Here is a 26234-nt window from a genome sequence, read left to right on the forward strand (position 1 = left end):
AAACTCCCATAAACAATGTGGCAAGTTTAGTTACGCTTGAGCCAAAAATGGTATTTTAACCAGGTCATTTGTTTTTAAATTATTTCATTTCGAGAAGTCTGTCAAGGAACAACAAACAGAGCTTTTCTGTAATGTGGGTAAGTCATTAATGTTGTTAAAAAAAATCCTGATCTCAACGCTGTCCAAAACAATCATGATTTTGACTTTTATCAGAAGTGATCAATCCTACGAGCAAATATTGGCCGTTTATCAAGTCTGGGCATATAAAAACAACTTTATTTTGTGTAGCATGACTTAAAACTCTCAGCTAAAAAGTGCTTCAGTTTGGATTAAAAATACATTTAACAAATACATGTAAATTATCAGTGTTTCAGTCATTGTTGGACACACACACACACACATTAGAGCAAAAGCCATAGACAATGGACAAAAGTATAAAGAAAAGCTAACCTATAAAATAGTTTTTTAGTTCTTGTTAGTAGCCGAGCTACAGTGTTAAGGACCAGTTGAAGATGAGCTAAGGAGGACTGAGAGATGCATTTCAATTCAATTCAATTCAATTCAATTTTATTTATATAGCACCAAACAGTCAAACAGTACAGTAATCGAAATGGGAGAAAATTAAAGCATGTACTGGAAGTTTCAAATTATTTGGTGTCAGTAAAGGACTGATTTTAGTGATGTTTCATTCATTTAAGAAACAAAGACTGGATAAGCCTTGAGACGTGAGCTTCAAATTTAAATTTCTGGTTAAAAATGACAACAGGGTTCTAAGTAGATGATTTGTTGGCGAGGGGGCAGAAAAACATTAAGAACATCCTGGCAGTTTTGCCAGGATTGAGAAAAAGTAAATTTGAAGACATTCAGTCATTAATGCCAGTCATTGAGGTAGGAGAGTCTCTAAAGGTTGTTTGGCTTAACAGTAAATTACAGCTATGTATCATCTGCATAGAAATGATTCAAATTGTCTTTGAAACTGTCCTGGGGTAACAAGTACGAGAAAAACAGTATTATTCACATGTGAGGGATGCAGATGACAACCTTAATTTTAGTTCTGATTTTTTTTTTTTTTTTTCTTTTTTCACTAGTATGATGGGAAGAAAATGTCAAAGATGCCAAACCAGTTCTGTAATCTGTCAGTGAGTTTGGTATGGCCGAGATGTTGAAGGCTGCAGATAAGTTAAGATTGGGTCTTCCATGACTCCCAGTTCATTCTTATCTCATCCTGGACCTTCATGCAGCTTCTCAGGTCTTTCTGTGTTGAGTTATAGTTTTTCAGTCTTTTAACTGGCGACCTGCTTGGGGGTACATTTAGATGGGGCAGGGTGGAGTTTTTATGTGCAGGTGGAAACCCCGACCTGCTTTTTGTGCAGCTGAACAATGGAGTTGGAGTATGCATCTGTTAACAGATGGGAAATCCAGAATGTGCTGCAGAAGTAGAACAAAAAGTTTGAAAGTGTTCAGATCAGTACAAAGACATTTGTTTACACTAAAAACAGCTTTAGTTTTAATCTCTGTCAGTGCAGCTTTTTGAGACTGTGAGTTAACTACCCCACAAACTGTTGTATTTTCTTTTTTTATTGAAATACAGATAAAGCCTATATTGTAAATTAAAGGACTAAAACTAGCACTGAAACTAAAAAAAAATCTAAACTGAAAAGAGCAAATCTGCAGGCTAACTGAAGCCCAACTAGCCTGAAAACAAAAACTCCAAATGAAATAAATATTAACACAAATACTAAATACAGGTAAATGTAGGAAAATAGAGTTGTTAGCATCGATACCGTACCTGGCTTTTTAATTCAAGATCAGAATAATATTGCCTCCCTTCCTGCGAACTGGGAAATGTCATGTTCTTAAAAAATCAAAATCTTAGTAGAGGAATTGCAAGCGTTGTAACCCTGAAGCTGCAGGCTGGGATTTGATGTCATGCTGTGGATCTGTAGAAACCGGTTTCAGGACTGTGCTGGAAGTGTTTCAGGTGAATGAACTGGGTGTTTATTATGGGGGGAGGAGGGTCCCTCTGAGCTCAGTTATGATTGATAATAAGCTGTCAGCTGCTCAAACATCTGTTTGGATAATTCCTGTGTGACAAAGATGCCTCCCAACCCTCTTTCGTGGATTTGTCCTTCAGGAAATCTACTGTTAGACCCCCCCCGCAGTCCAGATAAACGAGTGGAGTAAACCTCAAAGAATCAAAACGGCCTCCACTCCCTGTTTTTCAAGGCATTTGTTGTGATTTATGAAGCTGGAAGACGGCGCCAACGTGAAGCTTGCAGAGAGTGTGTGTGCGGGGTCGTCTCTATTAGCTGGAAGAGATAGGAACAGGCTCAATTAGGTTTGTGCAGGATTGAACTAGATGAGGGAGGCAGCTGAGGCAGGGGAGCTCTGGGAGAGTAATCTAATATGTGCATTTGAATTTTAGCTTCTTTTTTTTTCCCCTAGTCATTTAAAAAGACCGATAAAATGAATAAGTCACTAAAAACAGAGCAGTGTTTTTCCTTACAAGATGAAAATATTCAGCTGCGTGTCTCTTCTAATCCTGGCCTCAAGTTTTATGCGTGACGCTTGGGGGGCAGTGGCCTCAGAATTAGTGTTTGTTGGCAGTAGAGCTTTAAAAAAGCATGCCTGTATGAACCGAGGGGACCTAACGGGCTGTTTAGCTGCTGGGCCTGCAGCCAGGTGAATAACCTGCATTAACATGATGCCATCAGTTTGTCCGCTTTCTGATTCCCTGGATGGAATAAATCAGCTGAAACGCAGCCTGTTTAATAACTGTTAGCTTTGTTTTTTCCTGGGTTGCTGAAGTAAAACTCTTCCACTTTTGAATCCCCTGCTGGGTGCTGTGGTTTTGAAATTCGCTTCAAAGTAAATCGGTTGATTTTTGGGAGGAAACAGGAAGTCAAGCGTTTGTGGTGACATCCAGCAGATGTTTTTGTGTTGGTATTTGTCTCCGGTGTTTTTGTTTTTGGTCAGTGAGTCGAACTAATATGCAAATTTTTTTAAATATTTTTCTCCCCTGAGGAGGTTTAGGGACACAAACACCAAAATAAATGCAGGTATTAATTCCTAAGAAGTTTGCATGTCACAGCACGACAGAGAGAAGGCGCGAGTTTAACAAAACAAACACAAATGTGAAGAAAAACGCGCAGCTGACATAAAAGAAGCTCCGTTCCCCTTAAAGTTAATATGGGTATTCACCTGTTTAATGAGACCTCGTGGAGAAAGTTGGAAGCTGCTCGAGGCTAAAGCTTCTTGTTAAAGGATATAGTGACGGTTCCAGGTTAACAGATGGCTCTTTAAGCCGGTTACCTTTCCAGCCGCTTATTTTCAAAATGCCACCTTTCTGAGACAAATTTGAGCTAAAACTGAGTTTTTAGAGTATGCACATTATTTTTAAAAATGTGTTCTGTGAACAGTAAATCTGTTTGAAAAGTCTCCCAGCTTCTGTTGACCAGGCTGGACTTCCAGGTTATTCCCACTGATTTGAATGTAGTTTCCAGTTGCTCCTAAAATGAATGAATTCTACTCTCATGTCGCAGGTTATCACATTTGGCATCTGTTTAATAATCTTTATTTAGAGACACAAATTGGCATCGTTGTCACACTTTCTCATTGATGCTAATGCAGTAATTAAGTCTGTAAAATGATTAGAAATTTGCTGTTTGATCACACTTCACTGCAGTGACATGAGTGTATTCCTGTTGTTGCCACGCTGCAGCAGGTTCCCGTCTTTGCTGATTATTACCAAGCTTTTCATATCTTCTAGCTGAAAGGATCAGCCCGTGAGTTGCGGGGCATCCTGTAAATGGTCATTTCAGCTAATGCCTGTGTCTTGTCTCCGTGTACTGACATGAGTCTGATTTATTATTCAATTCAAGCCCTGGATAGATCAGAGACCAGGCGAGATGGAGGGTACAAGCACAACTGGAGCTTTTCTCTTTCTGGTGACTGTGAAGAGGAAAGGAGACATGAGTAAGCACTTCTCCAGCCCTCGTTTTCAGCACCACCACCAGCACTGCACTGCACATACAGGAAAAAGATCCCAGTGACACCCCTGCTGCTGACGAGCAGCCTATTCCCCACTGATTATGATGAGTTCAGTGGTGTATTAGCGCAGCAGACCTGAGCAGTGTGCCATTGTAAACCTCTGCCTGCGTGCACATCCTCGCCTGCTAGGGTTGGACCGATATGTTGGCTAATATTAAACATCAGCGACCAGGATGGGTCGCAGATTTGTAAAGGCTTCTAATAATAGGAACGTAAAAAGCAGGACATCAAAGCAGCTGATGATTAATTTCTATTTAATAATTGTTTAATATTCTAAAACCCAAGCAGATGTTCTTTTAATGTCTTAATCTGAATGGGCAGTAGTCCAAAAACAATATAGCCACCATCTATACTATATACTGTCCTAACGCTAAAGAGGAACACAAAGCGTTCCTCTTTAGTGTCATCTTAGGACTTAAGCTAAACTAAAAAGGCCTTGTTCGATTTACACACCCATTTATTTATTAGATTTTTAATGTAAAAAAAATGGTGAAATGTTAGTTGCAGGTTGGATTACACCTGGAAGAATTCACGTAGCCATCAAATTGGAACTAGCTCATGTTTTGAGATTTTCATTGATTAAACGTTTTTTTTAGATTAGCTTCTGATTAATTTTCTGTCTGCCTGTTAATTATCTCTGCTCAGTCTGTGCTAAAATGAAGGAATACAAACGGTGGAGTAATGAAAATATATCGGTCAAACCCTACGACCCACTTTGTCCCCATTAAAGTGCAGACATGTTATTTTATACCCACACAGACACATTAAACAGCCTTAGACAGGCTGAGTGTTAAAATATGTTAAAGCTGAGCATAAACATGCTTTTCATCATGTCCTCTTGTTCTTTTCCTCTCAGTGCGAGTGTGGTGAGTGTGGAGGACATGGACCGGCAGCCGCTGACCTCCCCTGAGGGGAAAAAGGTAAGTTACCCCTCTCTCTCCTCTCCTCTCTCTTCTCCCCATCACATTTCCTGACTCCCACCCGCCGGTGGTGTGGACTCCCAACGGGCTGTGGTGCTCTTCGATCGGCCCTGCAGTCAGAGCAGACGATGCCAGATTCTGTTTGGCGCCCGGTGCGGCACCCGAAGGACCCCGGTGAGCTATGAGCTCAGGCTGCCGGGGTGCCGTGGGAGTCAATTTTAAGGGCAGCTGATGATGATGTTGTTGGGGAAAGTGTGAGCTGTTGGTGGGCGTTGGTCTGTGGCGATTCCCTTGAGGATGAACTCGCAGTCGACTGGATGTTTTTTTTTAATTTTCGAGACTTGTGTGTAACGTTGTCTTCATTACAGCAGCGCTCATTCATGCCTGTTTCAAGACTAAATAAAGCCTATGAGGTTGTAAAAATACAGAAAATCATATTTAAATGCATCACTGTCTGTTAATTAGTTTAAAAGTGATGTTGATGTCATTTTAAATGTTTCTTTTCTGACCAGGAATCCAAAATGCTAAAAGGAAACATTAAGAAAATAATAATAATAATAATTATCCTGTATTCAGTAAGATATGAAACTAGCAGCTTGGATCATGCACTGATCAGGAGACTGTTTACTGAGCTCAGAAATGAAGTGAGATGTTGAGTGGTTTTCCCATACACTTCTATACAGGCAAACTTCCTGAACCCGGAGTCGCTGTCCCCTACTGGTTGTTAGAAAGAATGCAGTTTAAAGGCACTAATGTGTTGCGTGACTTTGCAGAGCTGGAAGCGAGTGATGTAATTCTCAGTGGCAGGAAATTTGTTGCATTGGGCTTCACAAAAGTGGAAAACTTTAAGGTTTACTGGTTTGTCTGTAGGCTGACTGTTTATCTTGTTTTGTCTCAAACTGCTGACTCCTTTTTTTTTTTTTTTTTTTAATAATAATGTATGTCTCCTCTCTCCAGTCTCCCACTCTTAGGCACTTCACTCCCTCAGATTCCTTGAGGACGTATGAAAACCGGACAAATAATCACATGAAGCCTCTGACCAGGCTGGCACCTAAAAGGCTCAGGTATGCTGTGTGCTGTTTGTGTAAGCTCTCTGTTTGCAAGCAATGGAGTCAGAAGTGACCACAAGAGAGGGCGGAGTGTTAGGTTATCAGCTGATTGTAGCTTGGTTTGTTATAAACCTGCATCCATAAATCCCTTAAAAAGGCTCCAAAACTCTCCAAAATACAAAGTCTGATTAATAAGGGCCACATCAGTGGTTTGAATTATCTGAAATGAAGTCAGGCCTCAGTGATATAGACTGTAAGCCTTAATAAAGTATAAGTGTGTCATTAACATAGAATTAACCCCCTTGGCAGCTGGTGTTATGTGAATAATGGCTAAAATGGTTTCTTGTAGCGGGCTGTAAACATGTAAAGTTGGATGCTTGTGGAGCCTCAGGTGGCTGTTAGCTGAACTACAGTTGTTGACTTCACTTGTTGCCTGGTTACTGTTTATTTATATAATATGTTCAGTTGTATTATGGTCTCATTACTTAAAACTACATGCACACTAAAGAATTTTGGGGCTGAATGTGGGTAAAAATATTTTCAGAGTGAATTCATGTTTTGTGTGTCTATCTTTGTGTTAAAGGGTTAATGTGTTCTTTCTGTCTCTCCTGCAGTGAGGGCCCTCTCACAGTCGTGGTGCCGTCCATGTCCAACGGACCCACACGCCTCACGTCTGCACCTTCACAAGGAATTTGTATACAAGGGCGCCAATTTCAGCACGCACAACTGCCCTCCGCAATAAGGAAACCAGTCCAAAGGTGAGACGGAGCCAGTCCGAGCAACTTCTTGTACAACTACAACTGCAGTTTTGTTTTCCTGTTTATTTTCCTTCTTTTCTTTTTTTTTTTTTCTTTCTGGCTTACTCGAAGATAGGGCTGTGATATGACCAAAATCTCATATCCCGATATAAGCCATTCATCGTCCAGACAATGATGTATATCACAAAATTTTTACATTTTCTGTAAATTCTGTGAATCTCGGGCAACTCGACTTGCTTGAAGTGTTTTCAGCTGGGCGTCGTGTACCTGGAGTCGAGTGTTTTGAGCTATGCATGAAGTTTTGCATGAACATTTTTAGTCATAAATTGAAACAGCCGCAATTTTTTCGTGAGTATTTATTACACGGCGTGCTGCGGGGAAAAGCCTGTTATAAGGTTTATTTTTTTAGCACCTGACGGCTCTTTTTAACTTGTCATCCGTAAACACTCTGCATACTATTTCACGTGATTCGGTTTATTTTGAAAAATCTCAACAGGATCTTAAACTTTATTGTGAAAGGTTTATGTGGAAAATAAACTAACGGACGCCGGAGCCGCGCCATGGTTTAACCATCGTTGTTGCTAATGGCAACACATAAAAACAGTTGCTTGTCCGTCCGTAGTGTGATTATTTTAAATATAAGAGAAAGAGGAAATTAATATAGACACCACAGTGACCATCAGAACGATGAAAAAATATTGCCGAAAACAGTTTATTTTGCGACACCACGAAACAAATGACAGCGTAAAATGAAACGATAGATGTTTTCATATCGTCATCCGATATATATCGTTATATCGAACAGCCGTACTCGGAGATCATCCTAGCCTCGGTTTTGAAACCAGACTTCTCACAATGCCGGTTATTTCTTTAAAAGTTGCCTTAAGACAAAGTTTTATAGGAAGCCCTCTGAATTTAAATTATTTTATTTCCTGAATAATTTCTTTAAGTTTTACTGTCTGTCTTTTCATATAAGTTTTATTTCAGCGCTGTTCAAAGCACTGTACAATGTGGATTTTGAGAATTACTATACAAATAATGGTTATGCCACACAGACTCTTAGCAGCTCCCTTTTGCAGTCTTCTTGTAGATGTGCATACATGTGACTTAATTACTGTAGGAAAAAAAGATGGACGTAGACATTTTCTACTGTACCTGAGCACTCAGAGCGCTTCATACAGAGAAGGCTTTGGACTGCGTCCCTGAGTGTGTCCTGTGGGGGGTGCTGTGGTAGTGTGGGGCATCAGGCCTGTGGTGACGTGATGTTTGATTCTTGCGCAGCTACAACAAGTCCTCGGTTTGCTTTGCTGCCGACAGGCTCTGACTCGTTCTTCATTGCCTTTGGTTGGTGACTCTGGTCATAACTTCTGTGTGACAGAATTTCCTGGTGCAGCCCGGTGATGGAGTGGTTCTGGTCTTTTGGGGGTGATGAAGTTCTCTTGGCTTCACTTTGCAGCTGAGAGCGATGTGGCTGGGAGGAGCATCGGCAAATGATGCCACGGAAAAGTGCTCAGTGTGAGGGAGCCTGCTGGCTCAGGCGGAGGAGTTTAAGTGTCTCGGGGTCTTGTTTGTGATTAGAGGAGGGAGCAGGAGAGTAACGGATGGATTTTTGCAGTATCTGCACTGATGTGGATGCTATACCTCTCTGTGGTGGTGGAGCATGAAAGCCAAGCTCTCAGTTTAGTTGATTCCCACTCTCACCCATCATCACAAACCGTGGATACAAGCACCCTCCAGAGCTTGCTTTGAAGGGTGTCTGGACACTCGGTCAGCAGGGGCTCAGAGTACAGCCGCTGCTCCTCTGCATCCAAAGGATGCACGGACGCCTCCGAGGTGAAGTGTTTCTGGAATGCCCAACAGGAAGGAGGCTCCAGAGCAGACCCAGGAAACCTCTGGGTGATTATGGGTCTCGATGCGCCACAAAGTCACAGTGTTGAGAAACTGTTGGTGATCCCTGAGCGATCCCAGGTCCCATTAACACATCACCAACGTCTCCTGCACACTCAATACTGCTAGCCCCCTCTCCTGCTGTTCAAGTGTGAAATTTGTTTGAGCTAGGACTTCAGGAATCGTGTTACCGGCCTCAGAGTGAGAGCTGCTCCTTACTGGAGTCGCTCTGAAAAACCATCGTTTAGCTTTTACATCCCTATAATTCCACTGTTGGGAAACAGGCTGCATAAGTGTTCCTTAACTAGATAAAGCTAAGCTGATGCTTGATAAGCATGAGATATTCTTGACAGTAGATGAAAGTAATTTGAATCTAAGAGACGTGCTCGGGTTCCTTACAGTCTTCCTCTGGGTAAAAGGAAGTCTGCTGCAGAAAAATCACCTTAATTGAACTGCAGCTGCAGAAAATGAATTACAGCGCAGGACTTGATTGCATTAGTGAGATGTTTTTCTCTCTTGATTTTCATCTTCAAGCAGCCTTGATTTGAAGGAAAGGTAAGGCTTTGATCCGAACTAACTGGAGCTCATTTCATGTCTGCGGCTCGTCGAACTTCTCATTTGTTTCTGAAGGTTTTTTGTTTGTTTGTTTGTTTTTGTGCTCAGCACGTTTTGTCAGTTTTTGCTTTGCTTAAGTTTCATGACTGTTTGATGGAAGCACTCTTTCCAGGAAAGTTACTCAAGGCATGTTTTTCACAGTTATTGTTTCATTAACGGTGTGAAGTGTTGAGGTTTTTCTGAATGATACTTCAGCCTGCAGACGAAGGATCTCAACCTCCATAAAATACCAAACTGAAAGCCAAACTTGCTGGATGGTGTGTTTTTCACTGCGTTGGATTCACTTTGTCATATAATTCCATTTAAAAGTGCTACCAGCAACAGCGGTTGTGTCACACTCCCCATATATACATAAAATAAAAAAATTGGACCCCTGTGAAGCTGATGATCGGAGAAATTGTGCACATTGAAGAAGGACTCATTAAACTCGGCATATTTGTAAGCTTCCTGGTCTATGTTTAGTTCTTGGAGCCTGTTGTTGGCTGTTTGTTTTGTGCTGTTGGACGGTTATAAGAGGGAAAAATGAGGAACTTCAGTCGCGTCCAAAGATACTGGGACAAAATCAAATGTAAACAGCTCTGGAAGCTTTACTTGCATGCCTCTAGTGCTCACTCTCCATCATAAATATCCCATCAAACACCTAAAACGAATTTTCTTCAGCCAGAGTGCCAAACCGTTCCGTTAATAAAGTTGTACAACAGACTCTTTGTAAGTGCTCTCATCAGAAAACCTGGAATCGGTAAATATTTATCATTAATTGCTTCATAAATGACTTAATTTTTATGCCAGCATCTGTTTCCTGTGATTTTTAGCTTCAGACACCATCAGTCTTCGTGAGAGGTTTGTGTTTATTTTAAGCCCGGTTAAGCCTCTGTGTTCAGCCTGTTAATTATTTAGCCCTGCGGTGTCGCCGCCACGAGCAAGATTATTTTAAAAGTTTCTCAATTTGCAGAAAAAAAAAAAATGTCTGAAAGTCAGAGTGAAGATCTGGATTTGCTGAGAGGATGATCTGCCAGCTTTGCCAGAGGTTACCAAAGTCATTTCACCAACTTTATTCTCCTGTTTTGTTTTGTTTTTGTTTTTTGTTTTTGTTTGTTTGTTTGTTTTTTGTCCCCTTATCCTGCAGAAACGACTTCTCCACCACACAGCAAGCTCTCGAGGTAGACAACATCGTCCTCACCTGCCCAGAGATGCCAGGTAACCTCTGAGCACACTGAGCGCATCACACTGCATGTTTTCAAAGACTTTCCCGAGATCAGGCTGCTGGCAATTACAGGCAGTTGGCTGGTGTTGAGTTTCGACAGGCACGCTGTGTTCCCGTTGCTTGCAGAGAAGTGTGTGTGTGTCCTCCTTGTTCCTGCCAGAGGAGGAGGAGACCCCAGGCCTCCTGCATTAATCCTCCAAGCTCCCGGCAGATGCAGGAAACTTATAAAAACATTTGCTGAGCTAATAAATGCCAGGCTCTGAAGGCCATTGGGTTATTTTGCAAAAGATATTTTCAAAATAAAGTGTGACCTTGGAGAGGAAGGTTTTCTTATCAGTAGTTTTCATTTTGATTAAAGGAGCTCAGAGAGAATAAAAGAATTTCGTTATGTGCTGAGGCATTTCTCACTGCTCAAAATAAAACGCCATGAATCAATATTTGGACTCCTGTGAGCGTACGGAGCATCATTTCCACTTAAAAATGTACACTTCTCCAGTCACACTTAATAAGATCATGTGGGACTGTTAATATGCGGCAGCCCGTGCCTGCTGCACTGGTTCGCCCTGGGTTTCGCTTCCCAGGCTGCACACGAGCTGCCCCGTCTTTGTCCAGGACGGTTTTCAGATTTGAGAATGTCACCTGTTGATCCTTTTTATGGGTTCATCTTACAGAGGAGGAGACCCTGAACATAAAACGTCGTGTCCAGCAGAAGAGGAAACCGCAGGAGGGATGCAGCTTTTCTTCGCAGGTCAAAGCGGCAGAGGTGAGGGAACCCAACACTCGGCTACACCTGGTTTTTAAAAAAGGTCATTCAAAGGAGGCACAAACAGTCAGAGACAAACTGATGGATGTTTGGCAGAAAATGGATACTCACCACGGTCTAAACTAACAGAGTGAAGAGCTGAGAAACAAATGCATCCGTCCCGTGTTGAAGATGTTAGATGAATTCATTCATTTAAAATCTGATTTATTTATTTTTAAACAAGAAATCAGACATTTGGCTGTGAAAATAATCGACTATGGGGACAAAAATCGACACCACACAACGCTAACAGAGGTGATTGCATATATGAGGGGAGGAACGTACAGAGAACATTTATTCTGTTCATCTCGATGTAACGTTTTTAGCATTTTCAGTGGAGAAAAAAACATTTTGTCACCGATCCTCAGTCTGAGGAACAAACACTACATCCACATGAATCAACATTTCCTGACCTGGATGATTCAGTTGAATCAAGACAAATTATTTAATGTGGTTTTTGGTCCGTTTTGAAAGCACTAAACCAAATCTGGAGTACACGTGTCTTAGACAGTCTGTTAGTACTGCTAACTGCACAGTAAAAGTACTTCAAAAGGCTCCAGCAACACATCCTTCAGACAGGTCCATCAAACATCAAGCCTGAACACAAATGAGCAGGCTCGTTTTCACACGTTTATTTCTATGTGGCTGACCCCCTGCTGGAGCCTCTGGTGGACATTAAAGGAACTGCTGTTTCAGTCTTGGATGTTAAAGGTCGGAGTAAATGTGTGAAAAAAGCTTTCAGAAGCCGAGCTTGGCAGCGGTTATGTGTCGCAGGAGTTGTAAAGTAAATATTGGTTTAAGATGCCGACTCAGATTCCTGAATGAGTAAATAAACAGTTTTTCCTAGTAAGGTCACCATATGTGCTTCCATGTTGTGTTCACTGCTTGCTTCTGCTGCACATAACTTTATTTTTTTAGCCTCTTTAAGTTTTGTCCACCTTCTTCCTTCTGTCCCTTTTAGCTCGTAGTTTTGGAGCTGAAACGATTTCATTCATTCTCACTCATACAGACTCGCGTCTTCAGTGGAATTAAGAAGAAAATCTGTTATTAAGTCATGTGTTTGTAATTTTCAGATTGTTGTAGTGACCAGAACAAAAAAACCTTTATCACCTCTCTAATGAGTGTTTTACGTCGGCAGCCTCTCCGGGCGACCGTCTGCCCGAGGATGTGTGTGAAGTGCAACAAACCGAACAACGACGACAGCAAGTGTCAGAACTGTGGGAACAATCTATCGACGCCTCCATGCCAGCAGACCACGCTGCCCACCCCGGCCCTGCGGCCCACCATCAGATCCCAGCCCTCCTCTGGACCAAACAGCCTGCAGCAGAACTTTTACAAACCGGCCGTGACTGCAAGGGTTCCCCGCGGGGACGCCCTGTCCACACGGCTCGCGGCCACCAGGGGGACCCTGCTGCCTCTGAACAACGGGAGGACACCCCTATTAGCAGGGACGTCGAGCTGCTGTGCGGCCAGAAACCCACCCAAAGCTACGAGGACAACGTCGGCAACGGTGGCACAGCAGCATGAACTGAACGATCCTAGTGAGTAAAGCATCCAAGTGGGGCTGGGCGATATGGCCTAAAATCTATATCACGGTATAATTTGAAGCATGTGCGGTAACAATATATATCGCGATATATTATTTTCTTCTGTATACCGTATTTTCTACACTATGAAGCGCACTTAAAATCCTTTAATTTTCTGAAAAAACGACAGTGCACCTTATAATCCGGTGCGCCTTATGTATGAATTCTGGTTGTGCTTACTGACCTTAAGCCGATTTTTATGTGGTACACGACGCTCAAAAATCTGTCAAATGCTTTAGTATGACTTCGGTAAGCTACAAAGCTGCACCGCTTGATGGACTGTCAGAGCATTATGGCTGCCGTAGTCAGGAGCCTCGCAGAGTAACCTGGGTCCAAAACTCCGTCCGCTTCAGGTCCCAAAGCCAAACGAACACTGCGGCATCACTGAGAGTTAAAAACTGTCTAAATTCTTTCATCTTTAATAAAATGATCAGCGTTGCTGCTTTACCAGGTGTAACAATTAAGTTTAACATCCAGGCATCCATGAAAACAGAATTTATTATATTTTACAGAGTTAGAAGTTAGCAGGAAGTTAGCTCGCTAGTTTCCACCTAAACATGATATAGCATGTTCTGACTGAGAGACTTCTGAAAAAACTCAAACGTACAGCTCTGCTATCACTTCCAACATAAATGAAGACAGAAAACTAAACAGAAGTGACGTTTGTAGGGTTACTGAAGTTGGACTAGCTGGTCGCCTTGAGGCGACTTTTGTTGTGATTTGGCGCTATATAAATAAAATTGAATTGAATCGCTAGCTACACAGCTATGTTAGCATAACCTCCAGCTTCACTGAAGCTGGAGGGTGAACGCTAACTTTTTTCCACTCGATAAAAGTTAACGTGAGGGTTTCTGGTGGTTAGGGACAAATGCAATCGCATGGCAGGATGCTGTAAATGGACCAAACTTCAGTCAGGAGAACAACTGAGATAATCCATCCATAATACGAGGTTAGTCATTAATATACTGCAACAACATGGGAATAGAGCAGAATTCATTCATTAATGATCAACGGTACGGAAGTGGAGGAAGCGCAGTTTTTGGCTTTCGTCATATTCCAAAACGTGCTTCGTCTCTTCGCTAGTACTGTCGCCCGGCATAATTTGCAGATGATATTGTTTGCATCCGCTGCAATGCTTCCGACCAAAACAGGCGCAGCTTGATGACGCCATCAACATGCGCTATTGCGGTATAGTCAAAATCTCTACCGTTGGCCAAATTCATATCGTTTCTACCGTATACCGTTTATATCGCCCTCCCCTACGTCCAAGCTTTTCATCGGGCTTCTGGGTAAAGCCGAGTGTGGAGATGATGAATCCACTCGTCGTGCATCACTTTGTGGCTGATGTTGACAGGAAAGTGTAAAAAAAAAAATAAAAAATTTAATAAGTAACTTCAAATAAAACCTTTAATAAAATTACATTTAAGAAAAGCAAGTAAGTACAATAAAAATGAGATTAACAAGTAGTCTCTTTAATTTAAGACTGCTTTTCTGCTTTTGAAGGATTCGGTTTGTGCAACGCTGGAGCAAGTGAAATGATTTTATAATCGATACAGAAGCTGAAGCTGTGTTCTGTTCTTCTGCTCGTGTTTGTGATCACATAATGGTGGTTTAAAGTTCAGCAGTACACAGGCGGTATTTCAGTGTTTGCATGTAGGTTCTCCCCGGCTGAGTGACAGGCTGGGTACCTTTCTAGCGTGGACCCCGGCTCTCGCCCTATATCTGTATGTATTTTCATATCCATTACCTTTCCTTTTTTCTCTCCAAGATAGCTTTAAAAAATTTCCCCTAGAAGTTCCACTTTTTTTTTTCTTTTTCTTTTTTTTTTTTTTTAAGCTCAGGATGGAAAAAACGATTAATTTGTCGACTTGCTTCCTGTTTACTTTTGGGTTTTTCATAGTTTATCATACTGGGATAAGGCGTCCTTTTGATTGATTAAATGAGATGTTCTGGGCTTTTACTTTAAATGCCTGTCCTAAAGTTGATCCCACGTTTCTCATATTTTTAGTTTGATAGAAACTCGGTGATTGAAAGCTCTCAGATTTATTTTCAGTAGCTGTTTGTCCTCATGCTTGAAGCCCGTCGTCGTGAGTGTCTCCAGTTTTTACAGAAATGCAGTTTTCCGTCTGGTGACCTATCGGGATCAGCCGATTCATGTGTGCACACCACCTTTGGTTTGTTTAATGAAGCCATGCAGGATTTGAAGATTCTCAGAGTTAAAGTTCATCAAGGGTGGGGCTCAGATTTGGTGCTTCGTAGTCATTTTGTTTGTCCTTGTGTTTGGCTGCTGTGGAGACCTAGAATCCAGTTCGGGATTTTCTGCCGTGTTTTCAGCCGACGTGCTCTCAGGCTTCAAGAGCCGGACTGAAAAATGTTCTTCTTTTCTTAATGAATTAAAACGCATTAAAGTGTGAGAACTATAATGGAGGACTGGTCATTTATCTTTTCCTCTGTGAACAAACTAGAGCTGCACAAGCTCAAACATCGGAGGCTTCATATCAACCGGAGACACTGAGAGACCGAGCTGACATTTTAAAGGCTTATAGCAAGAATGTACAGTAATTATTCCACCAGTGGAAATGCATTTTTAAAAAGCTAGAAAAATTATGTACTCTTAATTCTGCCATGTGTAAAAAGACACACAACCTGAAAATCTACATCACTCCTCATGCAGGTCCAGATTTGTGTGGTTAGCTATTTCTCACAGATGAGTAATGTCATGTGGTTGAAAGGTTTCCGTCACTTCAGGCACAAAGCTGAAAATGAGCCAGACGTTTAACAGGGTTTGATGTTCCCCTCAGTCGTCCTGTCCAGTGATGAGGAGGAGGAGGAGGAGGAGGAAGAGGCAGACAACGCCAGCACGGGAAGCGTCAATAGACTGGACAGCGTTTCCCCTCGACCCGCCGACTCCGCTCACTCCTCTCCGGCGCCCTCCGGTGGCAGGGTGGAAGCGGCGGTGAAGAGCGTTGCAGAGCAGGAGGAGGTGAACCTGGACTTCTTTGAAGAAATGGTGAACACGAAGATCACGATACCTCGGCGAGCGCGGATGAAAGATCAGGTGAGATGTGGTGGGATGTTTTCGGAGCTCATCCGATTCCTCCTGTAGCTTCACCGCAGATAACTGATGCTTTTCCTCCACAGTTTGGGAATCAACCTCCCGAGCAGTTCTCACCGAGGACAAAGAAACCCAAATTCACGTCCAGCCTGTGCCACAGCATCATCCTGGAGTGTCGGAGCGTAAGAGTGGGATCTCTACGCAGGATGGTGACAAAGCCCGTCGTCGTGAGTCTCTCCAGTTTTTACAGAAATGCAGTTTTCAGTCTTGGGATCAGGATCAGCTGATTCCTGTCAGCACACCACCTTTGGTTTGTTTGATGAAACCGTGCAGGATTTGAAGATTTTCAGAGTTAAGATTCACCGAGGGTGGGGCTCAGATTCGGTGCTTCTTAATCATTTTTCTCGCATCTTTTGAGCCCTCTGAGTACAGAAGCTGGAAACATAACATTTTTAGGGCTCGAAAAAACACATTTAAGCTTTACAAACTGCATCCAAATCAATTTTCACCCACTTAGAGTCACAGTCTAAACCTGCGCCACGCCTGTGACGTAGAGGAACACGAACAAGCTTCGGTACTCAAGATGCTTTGTGTGTTTTCTGATGATTCACTGGAGAAAACGTCAGAGTGCCTTTTCAAAGGTCGTATCAACCAGAGTGCTTTCCATTTAAGGCCCATGTATTCACTTTCTTAATGACCAATCAATTCTCCAGAAAATAGCATCACCATTCCCGGAAGATCCCTCGGATCTGTGTGTAGAGAGCAGGAGGGCATGAAGCGTCTGATGTTTTGCATTTCCCTCATGATCAGTAAGAAGTAGAACTCCGAGATGCAGCTTTACTATTTAATCTTTTCCAATTGGCTACTATTTGAGATTCTGTGATGTTGGGAAGTCTGACAGCTTACAGCCGGCTTTCTTTCATGCCTTCAAATACGTTGAACTTTATTAATCTACGGCTGTTAAGTGATAACGTATGAGCTCTGCATCCTACTCCATCCTACTTAGCGTTTATTAAAGCTGTTGTGTTTTTAACATGTTTTAATGCTTTTTATCTTGTTCTATTTAATCCGAACAAGCCCCCTCAAAAAAAGTCAGTGATCACCGTCGGCCTCTGTTTTTATTACCACTATTCATCGGCAGCACGTTTTAAAGCTCAGTTTTTAAAACCTTACCGTGTAACTACAGCCCAGCCCATGCAGCAGTATATTAATGACTAACCTCGTATTGTGGATGGATTATCTCAGTTGTTCTCCTGACTGAATTTTGGTCTGTTTACAGCATCCTGCCATGTGATTGCATTTGTCCCTGACCATCAGGAACCCTCATGTTAACTTTTATCAAGTGGGAAAAAAGTTAGCGTTCATCCTCCAGCTTCAATGTGGTTATATTATGATAACCATAGCTGTGTAGCTAGCCACCACATAGCAGATCATTATATATGAGCTAGCCCAACTTCAGTAATCCTACAAACGGAACTGCTGTTTAGTTTTCTGTCTTCATTTATGTTGGAAGTGATAGCAGAGCTGTATGTTTGAGTTTTTTCAGAAATCTCTCAATCAGAAATTGAGAACATGTATAATATGTTTAGGTGGAAACTAGAAAGCTAGCTCCCTGCTAACTTCTAAATCCGTTAAATTTCATAAATTCTGTTTTCGTGGATGTCTGGATGTTAAACTTAATTGTTACACCTGGTAGAGCAGCCACACTGATCATTTTATTACAGATGAAAGAAATTAGACAGTCTGTAACTCTCAGTGATGCCACAGTGTTTGTTTGACTTTGGGACCTGAAGCCGAGTTTGGACCCGGAAACATCAAAATGACATCTTTTCAGTCTTACTGACCAAAGCGCTTAAGCATGCACCTGTAGCACGATGTCACTCTCACTGACACTACTGCAGCAGCCATGTTGCTTTCAGTGTTACGTGTTCTCTCGTAGTGCAGTTTTACATTATTTGTGAAAACAGTCACTTACCCATAACTGTGATTGGTGAGATGCTGCAGTTCCGCCCCTTTCATGTGAGCACACAGAGGAACCTCTGGGTTAGCTTAGGATAATTGAATCCTGATAAAGAGAAATTAATTCGATTGAAGTTTTTACACAGAAGTGTGTTTATACTTTGACTCCACTTCTGTGTACTCTCAGGGACTTTAACTTGGACTTTCAGAGTATGAAGTAAATTTTGTAGTTTAAGCTGTTATACAAACCACAAAAAATCAGCGGTGGGGGGGATGAAGGGGTCTATTTTTCATAAAATCACCTTTTATGATGTTTTTATTCTAAGAAGAGTTTCAAACACTTGCCAGCAGCAAGACATAAACTGATGATATGTGAAAAATTACTAAATTGGTATTAGAAGAGTTATAAGGGTCTACAGTAGACATATCTGCTGGTAAATTAATTAAATAATAATAAATAAGATGACACATTTAGACTTGTTATGTGTGCCGCTAGGGGTCACTTTTTGTGTGTTAAGGTATAGCGTGTTTATGGAACTGCATTTAACGTAGACACAGGTAATTGGCGTCAGGTGTTATTGGTCGGAAGAAGCAAACAGTTTGTGACCTCTGCGCTGTTGTGATTTTATGATAAATTAGGTTGGATAAAGAGAAAGTTTGAACAATAAATACAACCAATGGAATGCAATAAAGATGTTAAACAGACAAGATAAGTACGGCTGGAGTTATTGGACTGTGACAAGTTTAATTCATAACGGTGGCATCGCATCACCCCCACCATCGAACACCTCAGTAGCTTCAAGCGTAGGCTTAGCCTCTACTGTAATGATGTACAATGTAAAAAAAAAAAAAAAAAAAAAAAAGTTTTAAAACCTCAGATTTAAGCCTCAAATTTAAAAACTGATCGAATCCTGAGTCCGGTGAGAATAAATTACTGTCTTGTTCTTTTGTCTCCTCAGTTTTCCATCGACCACATCCAGCTGGAGACTGAAGGTATGAAGCCGCACTAATGATGGCATTAAATAACTCAGACAGGAGGAAGATGATGATGATGGTTGCTGAACATTGCTTCAGAGAAGTGCAGCTGTGCAGTTTCCTCTTTGTGCTCGTCAGCAGAGATCAGAGCAGTTACTGGAAAAAAAACACTGAAACTGCAGCAGACAGCAGCACACTGCCACTGATCAGATAAATGATTAAATAAATCACATGACATCAGGGTAGAGGAAGCGCGTGGGGTGTCGGGGGCAGGTGTTTGGTGTACTTTTCCTAATAATTAATAACACCTAAATGAACCTGAGATCTCTCTTTTATAAACCCACTGAAAACGTGGAGGACAGAAACTGAGCTTCAGCAAACATGAAAATAAAGCTGTTGTTTATCCGAAAGCACCCTCGTGGCGTCCCCATTTGTTTTGTTTTTTTTTCCTGAAATGTGTCCGTTTGTCCGCCTTCAGGCTCAGAGCGCGGCACCGTAGAGAAGGTGTGCCTTCAGGCGTCAGAGCTGATCAGCTGCGAGTGGTGCAACGTGCGGAAACTTCCCGTCTTGTTCTTCCAGACGACCCCGCAGGAGTGCCAGCGCCTGCGCACTCAGCTCAACATGTCCAAAGAGAAGGGAGGCCAGTGGTACGACTGCACCGGAGACGGTGAGTACACGAACGTTTCCTTGGCGGCGTGGCATTGACGTGTCTGCACGCCGAGTCAAAGTAAACTCAAGTCAGACCGGTATCCCTTCTCGCCACCAGAGTCGGACGAGAAGTACATCGTCCTCATCTTTGAGAACGGCCTGGCGATGAAGGAGCAGATGATCCTGGAGGACATCCTGGGCGAGATCGGCAGGACCAACAAACTCATCCCCTTCCCCGCCAAGCTGCCCTTCGAGGAGGCCAACATCCGACTCGTCAACTACAACAAGGCGACAAAGCAGAGGGAGGAGAAGGTGGGAAACCTGCAGATGTCAAAATAAAGTCAAAACCGGGCTTGCGTAATATCCATCCATCCATCCATCCTCATCCGCTTTATCCGAAGTCGGGTCGCGGGGGCAGCAGCCTAAGCAGAGAAGCCCAGACCTCCCTCTCCCCAGCCACCTCCTCCAGCTCATCCGGGGGAACACCAAGGCGTTCCCAGGCCAGCCGAGAGATATAATCTCTCCAGCGCGTCCTGGGTCTGCCCTGGGCCTCCTCGTGGGACATGCCCGAACACCTCACCCAGGAGGCGCCCAGGGGCATCCTTGTCAGATGCCCGAACCACCTCAACTGGCTCCTTTCGATGTGGAGGAGCAGCGGCTCTACTCTGAGCCCCTCCCGGATGGCCGAACTTCTCACCCTATCTCTAAGGGAGAGGCCAGCCACCCTTCGGAGGAAGCTCATTTCTGCCGCTTGTATCCGCGATCTCGTTCTTTCGGTCACTACCCACAGCTCGTGGCCATAGGTGAGGGTCGGGGCGTAGATCGACCGGTAAATTGAGAGCTTCGCTTTTACACTCAGCTCCCTCTTCACCACGACGGACCGGTGCAGCGTCCGCATCACTGCAGCCGCAGCACCAATCCGCCTGTCGATCTCCGGCCCCTTCTCCCATCACTCGCGAACAAGACCCCGAGATACTTAAACTCCTCCACTTGGGGCAAGAACTCATCCCCGACCCGGAGTGGGCATTCCACCCTTTTCCGGCTGAGAACCATGGCCTCAGATTTGGAGGTGCTGATCCTCATTCCCGCTGCTTCACACTCGGCTGCGAACTGTTCCAGTGCGAGCTGGAGGCCCCACCGATGAAGCCATCAGAACCACATCATCCGCAAAAAGCAGAGATGAGATTCTGAGGCCACCGAAGTGAAAGCCCTCCGCCACTTGGCTGCGCCTAGAAATCCTGTCCATAAAATTATGAACAGAATCGGTGATAAAGGGCAGCCCTGGCGGAGCCCATCACCCACCGGAAACGAGTCCGACTTATTGCCGGCAATGCGAACCAAACTCTTACAACGGTTGTATAGGGATCGAATGGCCCGTAGCAGTGGGCCAGACACCCCATACTCCCGCAACACCTCCCACAGGACACCCGAGGACACGGTCGAATGCCTTCTCCAAGTCCACAAAACACATGTAGACTGGTTGGGCAAACTCCCATGCACCCTCAAGTATCCTCGAGAGGATAAAGAGCTGGTCCAGTGTTCCGCGACCAGGACGAAAACCGCATTGTTCCTCCTGTATCCGAGGTTCGACTAACGGACGAACTCTCCTTTCCAGCACCCTGGCATAGACTTTCCCAGGGAGGCTGAGGAGTGTGATCCCCCTGTAGTTGGAACACACCCTCCGGTCTCCCTTCTTAAAGATGGGGACCACCACCCCGGTCTGCCAGTCCAAGGGTACTGCCCCTGATCTCCACGCAACATTGTAGAGGCGTGTCAACCAGGACAGCCCTACAACGTCCAGAGCCTTCAGGAACTCGGGGCGGACCTCATCAACACCAGGGGCTCTGCCACCGAGGAGTTGTAATTTGCGTAATATTCGAGGTTAACGTTTATATGTACCAGTATTATATTTATGCATTTTAAACTGGACGGCCTCTGACGCCTGATGACTCATATCCACCAACCAGCAGCCAATGTTCCCTCTAATTTTTCATGTATCTGAGCGAACGCACAAACTCCCTGAGCGGTCCCTTGGACCACTGTGAGCGACATCAGACGTGTGCACTGTGGTCACAGCAGCATCAAATCCAAGTTACATGGTTTATTAAAATAATCAAATGACAGCATTTACATTTATGTTAGACTACTTTTAATTAACTGCTTTAGCCCACTTACAATGAAAATTTAAAAAAAATCTAGTCATTGACCTGTGTAGTATGTTAACACTATTGGAAGTAAAAATAACTTGAACTCCAATTTTGAAAACACAACTTTCTTTTTTCTTTTTTTATAAAGCTCTGACTTGTATTATGAGTCTGAGTCTGTGGTCTGGGAGAGAGTCTGTAACTCTGTCTGCCAAATACAGCATATAATGACCAATGTTGGGCAATTAATTATATAGTTACTTCTTAAAAAAAGTTACTGAGTTTTGCAAACAAAGTTTTTTGCAGCTGTTTACCTAAAAATGCTGCCAAAGCATTTTTTAAACAAACATTTCAAAATATTTACAGAACAATCAGCTGTTCTGCATCAAATCTGATGCCACACAAATTATTTGTGCCACTCCAAAAAATAATTTCTGTCCACTATGAGATAAAGGAGAACAAAAGCCTGATACCTGCAGGCCTGACAACAGGAGATGTATCACTCCTGTAACACCTGTAACATTCAGCAGCCGCCTCATTGTTCTGACACACACAACAAAACTATTGACTACACTACACACTAACTACACAAGATTTGCGCTAAACGTCGCAAATCTCTCACATCTCAAAACCGCCATCACTCCTAAAACTTCCTCCCGTTTCTTAACAACTAAACGCCATGTTTTGATTGGTCGACATGGTACATTTTTCGACCAATAGGAAAGGGTGGGGGGTGTTTTGGTTTCATCTTTGCTCACAGGCGGAGAGTGCTTTCGAGCGTTTTCCTTATAAAACGCCGTTTTTACCGTTTCTTCAAGCAGTAAATATAAACAACGATAGTATTCAGGAAGAAAACCAAACATTGCAGATATTTTTATCACAACTCTGGTTTTACGTGGCCTATCAACACAATTTAAAAACTGGTATAGAGTCCACACTTTTTCCGTCAATTGTTCCGTCTGTCCTGCTCACATCTCCAATGGTTGTACACGTTGTCATTAACGTGGCTTCACTCCACATCAGCCACGCCGCTTTGCTAGCTAAAACACCGGTGTCGGCGCATAAGGACGCTGTCATAGCCTGTCAACCACGTTGATTAGCTGCGCCTATACGTGAATGTGAATCGCGTGATTGGCTGGACTATGGGATAAGGTGGCATCGTTCTAATCCCATACAGGAGCAGCCAGTCACTTACTAACACTGCAAAACAGAATTGTTAACGTATTTTAATTTCAATTCAGGTTAGATTTTTTTTTTGTGCGCAACGCAGATTTTTTTCTGCGCAGAGATCGTGCCAGCAGTGCGCAATTGCGCATGCGCGCAGTTTAGAGGGAACATTGCCAGCAGCCTATATTGCACGACCTTTTATTTCTTTTTTTTCTTTTTTTCTTTCTTCTCTTCTTCGCTCTCTGCAGGTGAAGCCGGTACACACCCCACCCAAACTGACCTCCGCCTCCTCCCCAGTTACCAAGGCTTCGCAGGTCTCCCCCGTAGCATCCGTCAGCATGCCTACGCGCACGCGGATGGCCACGCGGCAGCAGACCAGCGCCTTCTTTGAAGATGATGAAGACGACATGACCGACCTGCAGCCCACCTTCTCTGGACCAATCATCAAGTGAGCAGCTCTGCCGCCCTCTGCAGGGCTTGTTGACCTGTTCAACTCAAAACTAATCCTGCAGTTTAAATCTCAGCATCACGTTTACTTTTCAGTATCAGGAGATGTTTAACTGTTTTTTCCATGAAGTCTTTATGCAGTTGATAACATAAACGCTGCCCTGTCGATGGCGCTCCTGTTACCCTCATCTCTGTGTTGCAGGTTAATGGTGTACCCTCCTCCTCCAGCCAAAGGTGGAATAACCGTCACTAATGAAGACCTGCACTGCCTTAATGATGGGGAATTCCTTAACGATGTTATCATAGACTTTTATTTAAAGTAAGTTTTCATGTCATTTGTACTCAAGATCATTTTATCTGGATTTTTGTTTTTTCTTTTGGGTTTTTTTTGTTTTTTTTGAGGCTGAAATCATTTTCGGTGACATTTTCTTTCTATCCTGTTTAGATATTTAGTTTTAGAGAAGTTAAAAAAAGAGGATGCACAAAGAATCCATGTCTTCAGCTCTTTCTTCTACAAACGGCTGAACCAGAGAGAGCGCAGGAACGCCCCGGACACAACAAACCTGCCGTGAGTGTCGCCTCTAAAAAAACATCCAGTGCAGGCAAAGGTCATTCTCTGACCGTTGCACTCCTAAACCTGACTTCTTTTGGTTTCCCAGCATCCAGAAAAGGAAGCACAACAGGGTAAAGACGTGGACTCGACATGTGGATCTGTTCCAGAAGGATTTTATTTTCGTTCCCATCAATGAGTCGTGAGTGTCTGGATCTGCACTCTGCTGCTTTTTCATGGAAAGCTTTGGTCCTGTGAAGCCATTAAAGAGCTGAATGACGGAAGCTCTGTTTGTTTCCTCAGAGCGCACTGGTACCTGGCGGTTATCTGCTTCCCGGGCCTTGACCGTCCGGTGCTTGAGCAGAACCCGCTGTACCACAGCCCGTTTCCCGCCACCTCCGCCGCAGAGTCTGAGGAGAACATCCCGGACCACTGCCGGCCTCTGTCTCCCGACAGAGACGGGCTGGACAGCTCCTCGGAGCAGCTTTCACCCGGAGGAGCTCCCGAGGGGTCCGTGGACGGTCTGACTGATGGCGACCTTGCTACTGAGAGCTCTGCATTCACAGAGGGTGGGCAGCAAGAGCCCTCTGCAATGTCGGGGAACGGCCAGGTCAACGGCGAGCAACAATACACAAGTGAGTCGAGCATCGGGGCTCTGATCAGTGGTTCAGAGAAACACGGGGTGGTTAAACTTATTTAATACGCCAAAACAGGGTGAAGTTTGAAACATTCGGCTCTCGAGAGGCATTTAATGAAAACAGAGCTACATGTTGCACACAACAGCAGAGCATGGAGTCTTCATCACATCCTCCTCACCCCGCTGAGGGTTTGATGAAAGTTTGTATTCATGTTTTCTTCTGTTTAATAATCTGTTGATTGGTTTCTGTGATTTCTAGGCGGATTGCACAGAATCAGCATCTGCTACGGTTCAGGAAAAGTGGACGATGACACCTACACCTTCTCCGATGACCAGAGCTCCTGTCAGGTGCTTCAGCTTTCAGTGATTGTTTCCTGTCCCGCCTCTCCTGGTTCGCCGCGGCTTGCGTGGCATGTGTTGTTTGTTTGTTGTTGGTGTGTGTGTGTGTGTGTGTGTGTGTGTGTGTGTGTGTGTGTGTGTGTGTGTGTGTGTGTGTGTACGTCCGCTCAATGAGTTTGTGTGTGTCTGTGCAGGACGAGTGCAGCGAGGACGGGACTGTGGCTGAAGACGGTCTCGGCTCCGACACCTCCACTTTGACCTCCAAACCGAGCCTTTGCAAACAGTGAGTGGACACACTGCTGCTCCTCCACCTGCAGAGGGCGCCGCTGCCCCGCTGAAGCAAACAGCATAGCGAGCCCTCGCTCACACAATCGTGTGTTCTCTCTTTCAGGCCTTGTATTCTCATCATGGACTCCCTGAGAGGCCCGGCTCGATCCACCGTGGTCAAAACTCTGAGAGAGTGAGTGTCCACATCTGCACTGACAAACATCTGGCTCATTGCTGGTATTCGTCACTGTTTAAGTCAACAGGCCTGAGTCCATGTCGTATGAAAATAGGCCAATGCTCATTTCTATATAGCTCATCTTACACGATTAGCCCCCTCTATCACAGAAAACAACTGTAGGTATCCACAATTATTTATTTTTACAGTCACTGATTTATTCATTATTTTGTCTTTTCTACTAATTATTCTTTTAGCACTGTAGCCTAAAATGCTAAAATCCTCATTACTTTTGCATAGCATTAATAAATGCCTAACTTAACTAAGTTTAATAAAACAGTATTATAAAGTCTTTATGGTTAATTAAAAGGGGTAAACTGGCAAAAATGTAATTTTAAAATATTGGACCTGCTCAGCTGTAGCTGTGCTACTCTGCAACCAAAATAATGAGTGTGTCTTTACCGCAGCTTCAAGTTAATACAGAACACAACCAAAGAAACCTGATGCTGCAGTCCGCTAAGTTTAAGCCTAATCTCAAAAGTAGAGATAGTGTCTGTCTCCTGAATCCAAACTGGAAGCTGGTTCCACAGAAGAGGGGCCTGAAAACTGAAGGCTCTGCCTCCCATTCTACTTTTAAATACTCTAGGAACAACAAGTAAGCCTGCAGTCTGAGAGTGTAGCTCTCTAATGGGATGATATGGTACTACAGTGTCAATAAGATAAGATGGGGCCTGATTATTTAAGACCTTTTATGATGTGGGAGAAAAAAAAAAAATCCACATACCAGTGAATACTTGGAGTCATGGCTGGAAAGTTCAGAAAGTTGTTTTTATTGTTTGTTGTAAAATTTACAGCTTTCATAGCAGAAGATGTAAAAAAAAAAAAAAAAAGAAAGGGAAAAAAAGCAGCTGCACACTTATCAGTTATTTGATTACAGAACTGTTGCTGTTTGCACAAAAATTATCATTACTGTGTTAAACAAACACTTTTTAAACCTAAC

The 26234-nt window shown here is 43.4% G+C and overlaps 1 protein-coding gene across 3 annotated transcripts in view; it reads left to right on the plus strand.

The window, feature by feature from the left end:
• Positions 1–26234, plus strand: part of senp6a (SUMO specific peptidase 6a) — a 29362-nt gene that overhangs the window by 1792 nt on the left and 1336 nt on the right. Inside the window, exons 2-21 of one of the 3 annotated variants that reach the window (XM_031751565.2) lie at positions 3882–3975; positions 4907–4970; positions 5928–6034; positions 6634–6777; positions 10406–10476; positions 11155–11246; positions 12424–12826; positions 15673–15929; positions 16013–16153; positions 18845–18878; positions 19339–19527; positions 19627–19820; positions 23068–23267; positions 23469–23585; positions 23712–23834; positions 23926–24018; positions 24120–24451; positions 24713–24801; positions 24987–25075; positions 25184–25252. In XM_031751565.2, coding sequence (XP_031607425.1) covers positions 3882–3975; positions 4907–4970; positions 5928–6034; positions 6634–6777; positions 10406–10476; positions 11155–11246; positions 12424–12826; positions 15673–15929; positions 16013–16153; positions 18845–18878; positions 19339–19527; positions 19627–19820; positions 23068–23267; positions 23469–23585; positions 23712–23834; positions 23926–24018; positions 24120–24451; positions 24713–24801; positions 24987–25075; positions 25184–25252 — 2902 coding nt within the window. Of the gene's footprint in view, positions 1–3881; positions 3976–4906; positions 4971–5927; positions 6035–6492; positions 6544–6633; positions 6778–10405; positions 10477–11154; positions 11247–12423; positions 12827–15672; positions 15930–16012; positions 16154–18844; positions 18879–19338; positions 19528–19626; positions 19821–23067; positions 23268–23468; positions 23586–23711; positions 23835–23925; positions 24019–24119; positions 24452–24712; positions 24802–24986; positions 25076–25183; positions 25253–26234 lie in introns of those variants that run through there. The other 2 variants (XM_031751566.2, XM_031751568.2) reach the window with 2 other exon arrangements.

This window comes from Oreochromis aureus, linkage group 15 (assembly GCF_013358895.1).
Source record: "Oreochromis aureus strain Israel breed Guangdong linkage group 15, ZZ_aureus, whole genome shotgun sequence".
NCBI lineage: Eukaryota > Metazoa > Chordata > Actinopteri > Cichliformes > Cichlidae > Oreochromis > Oreochromis aureus.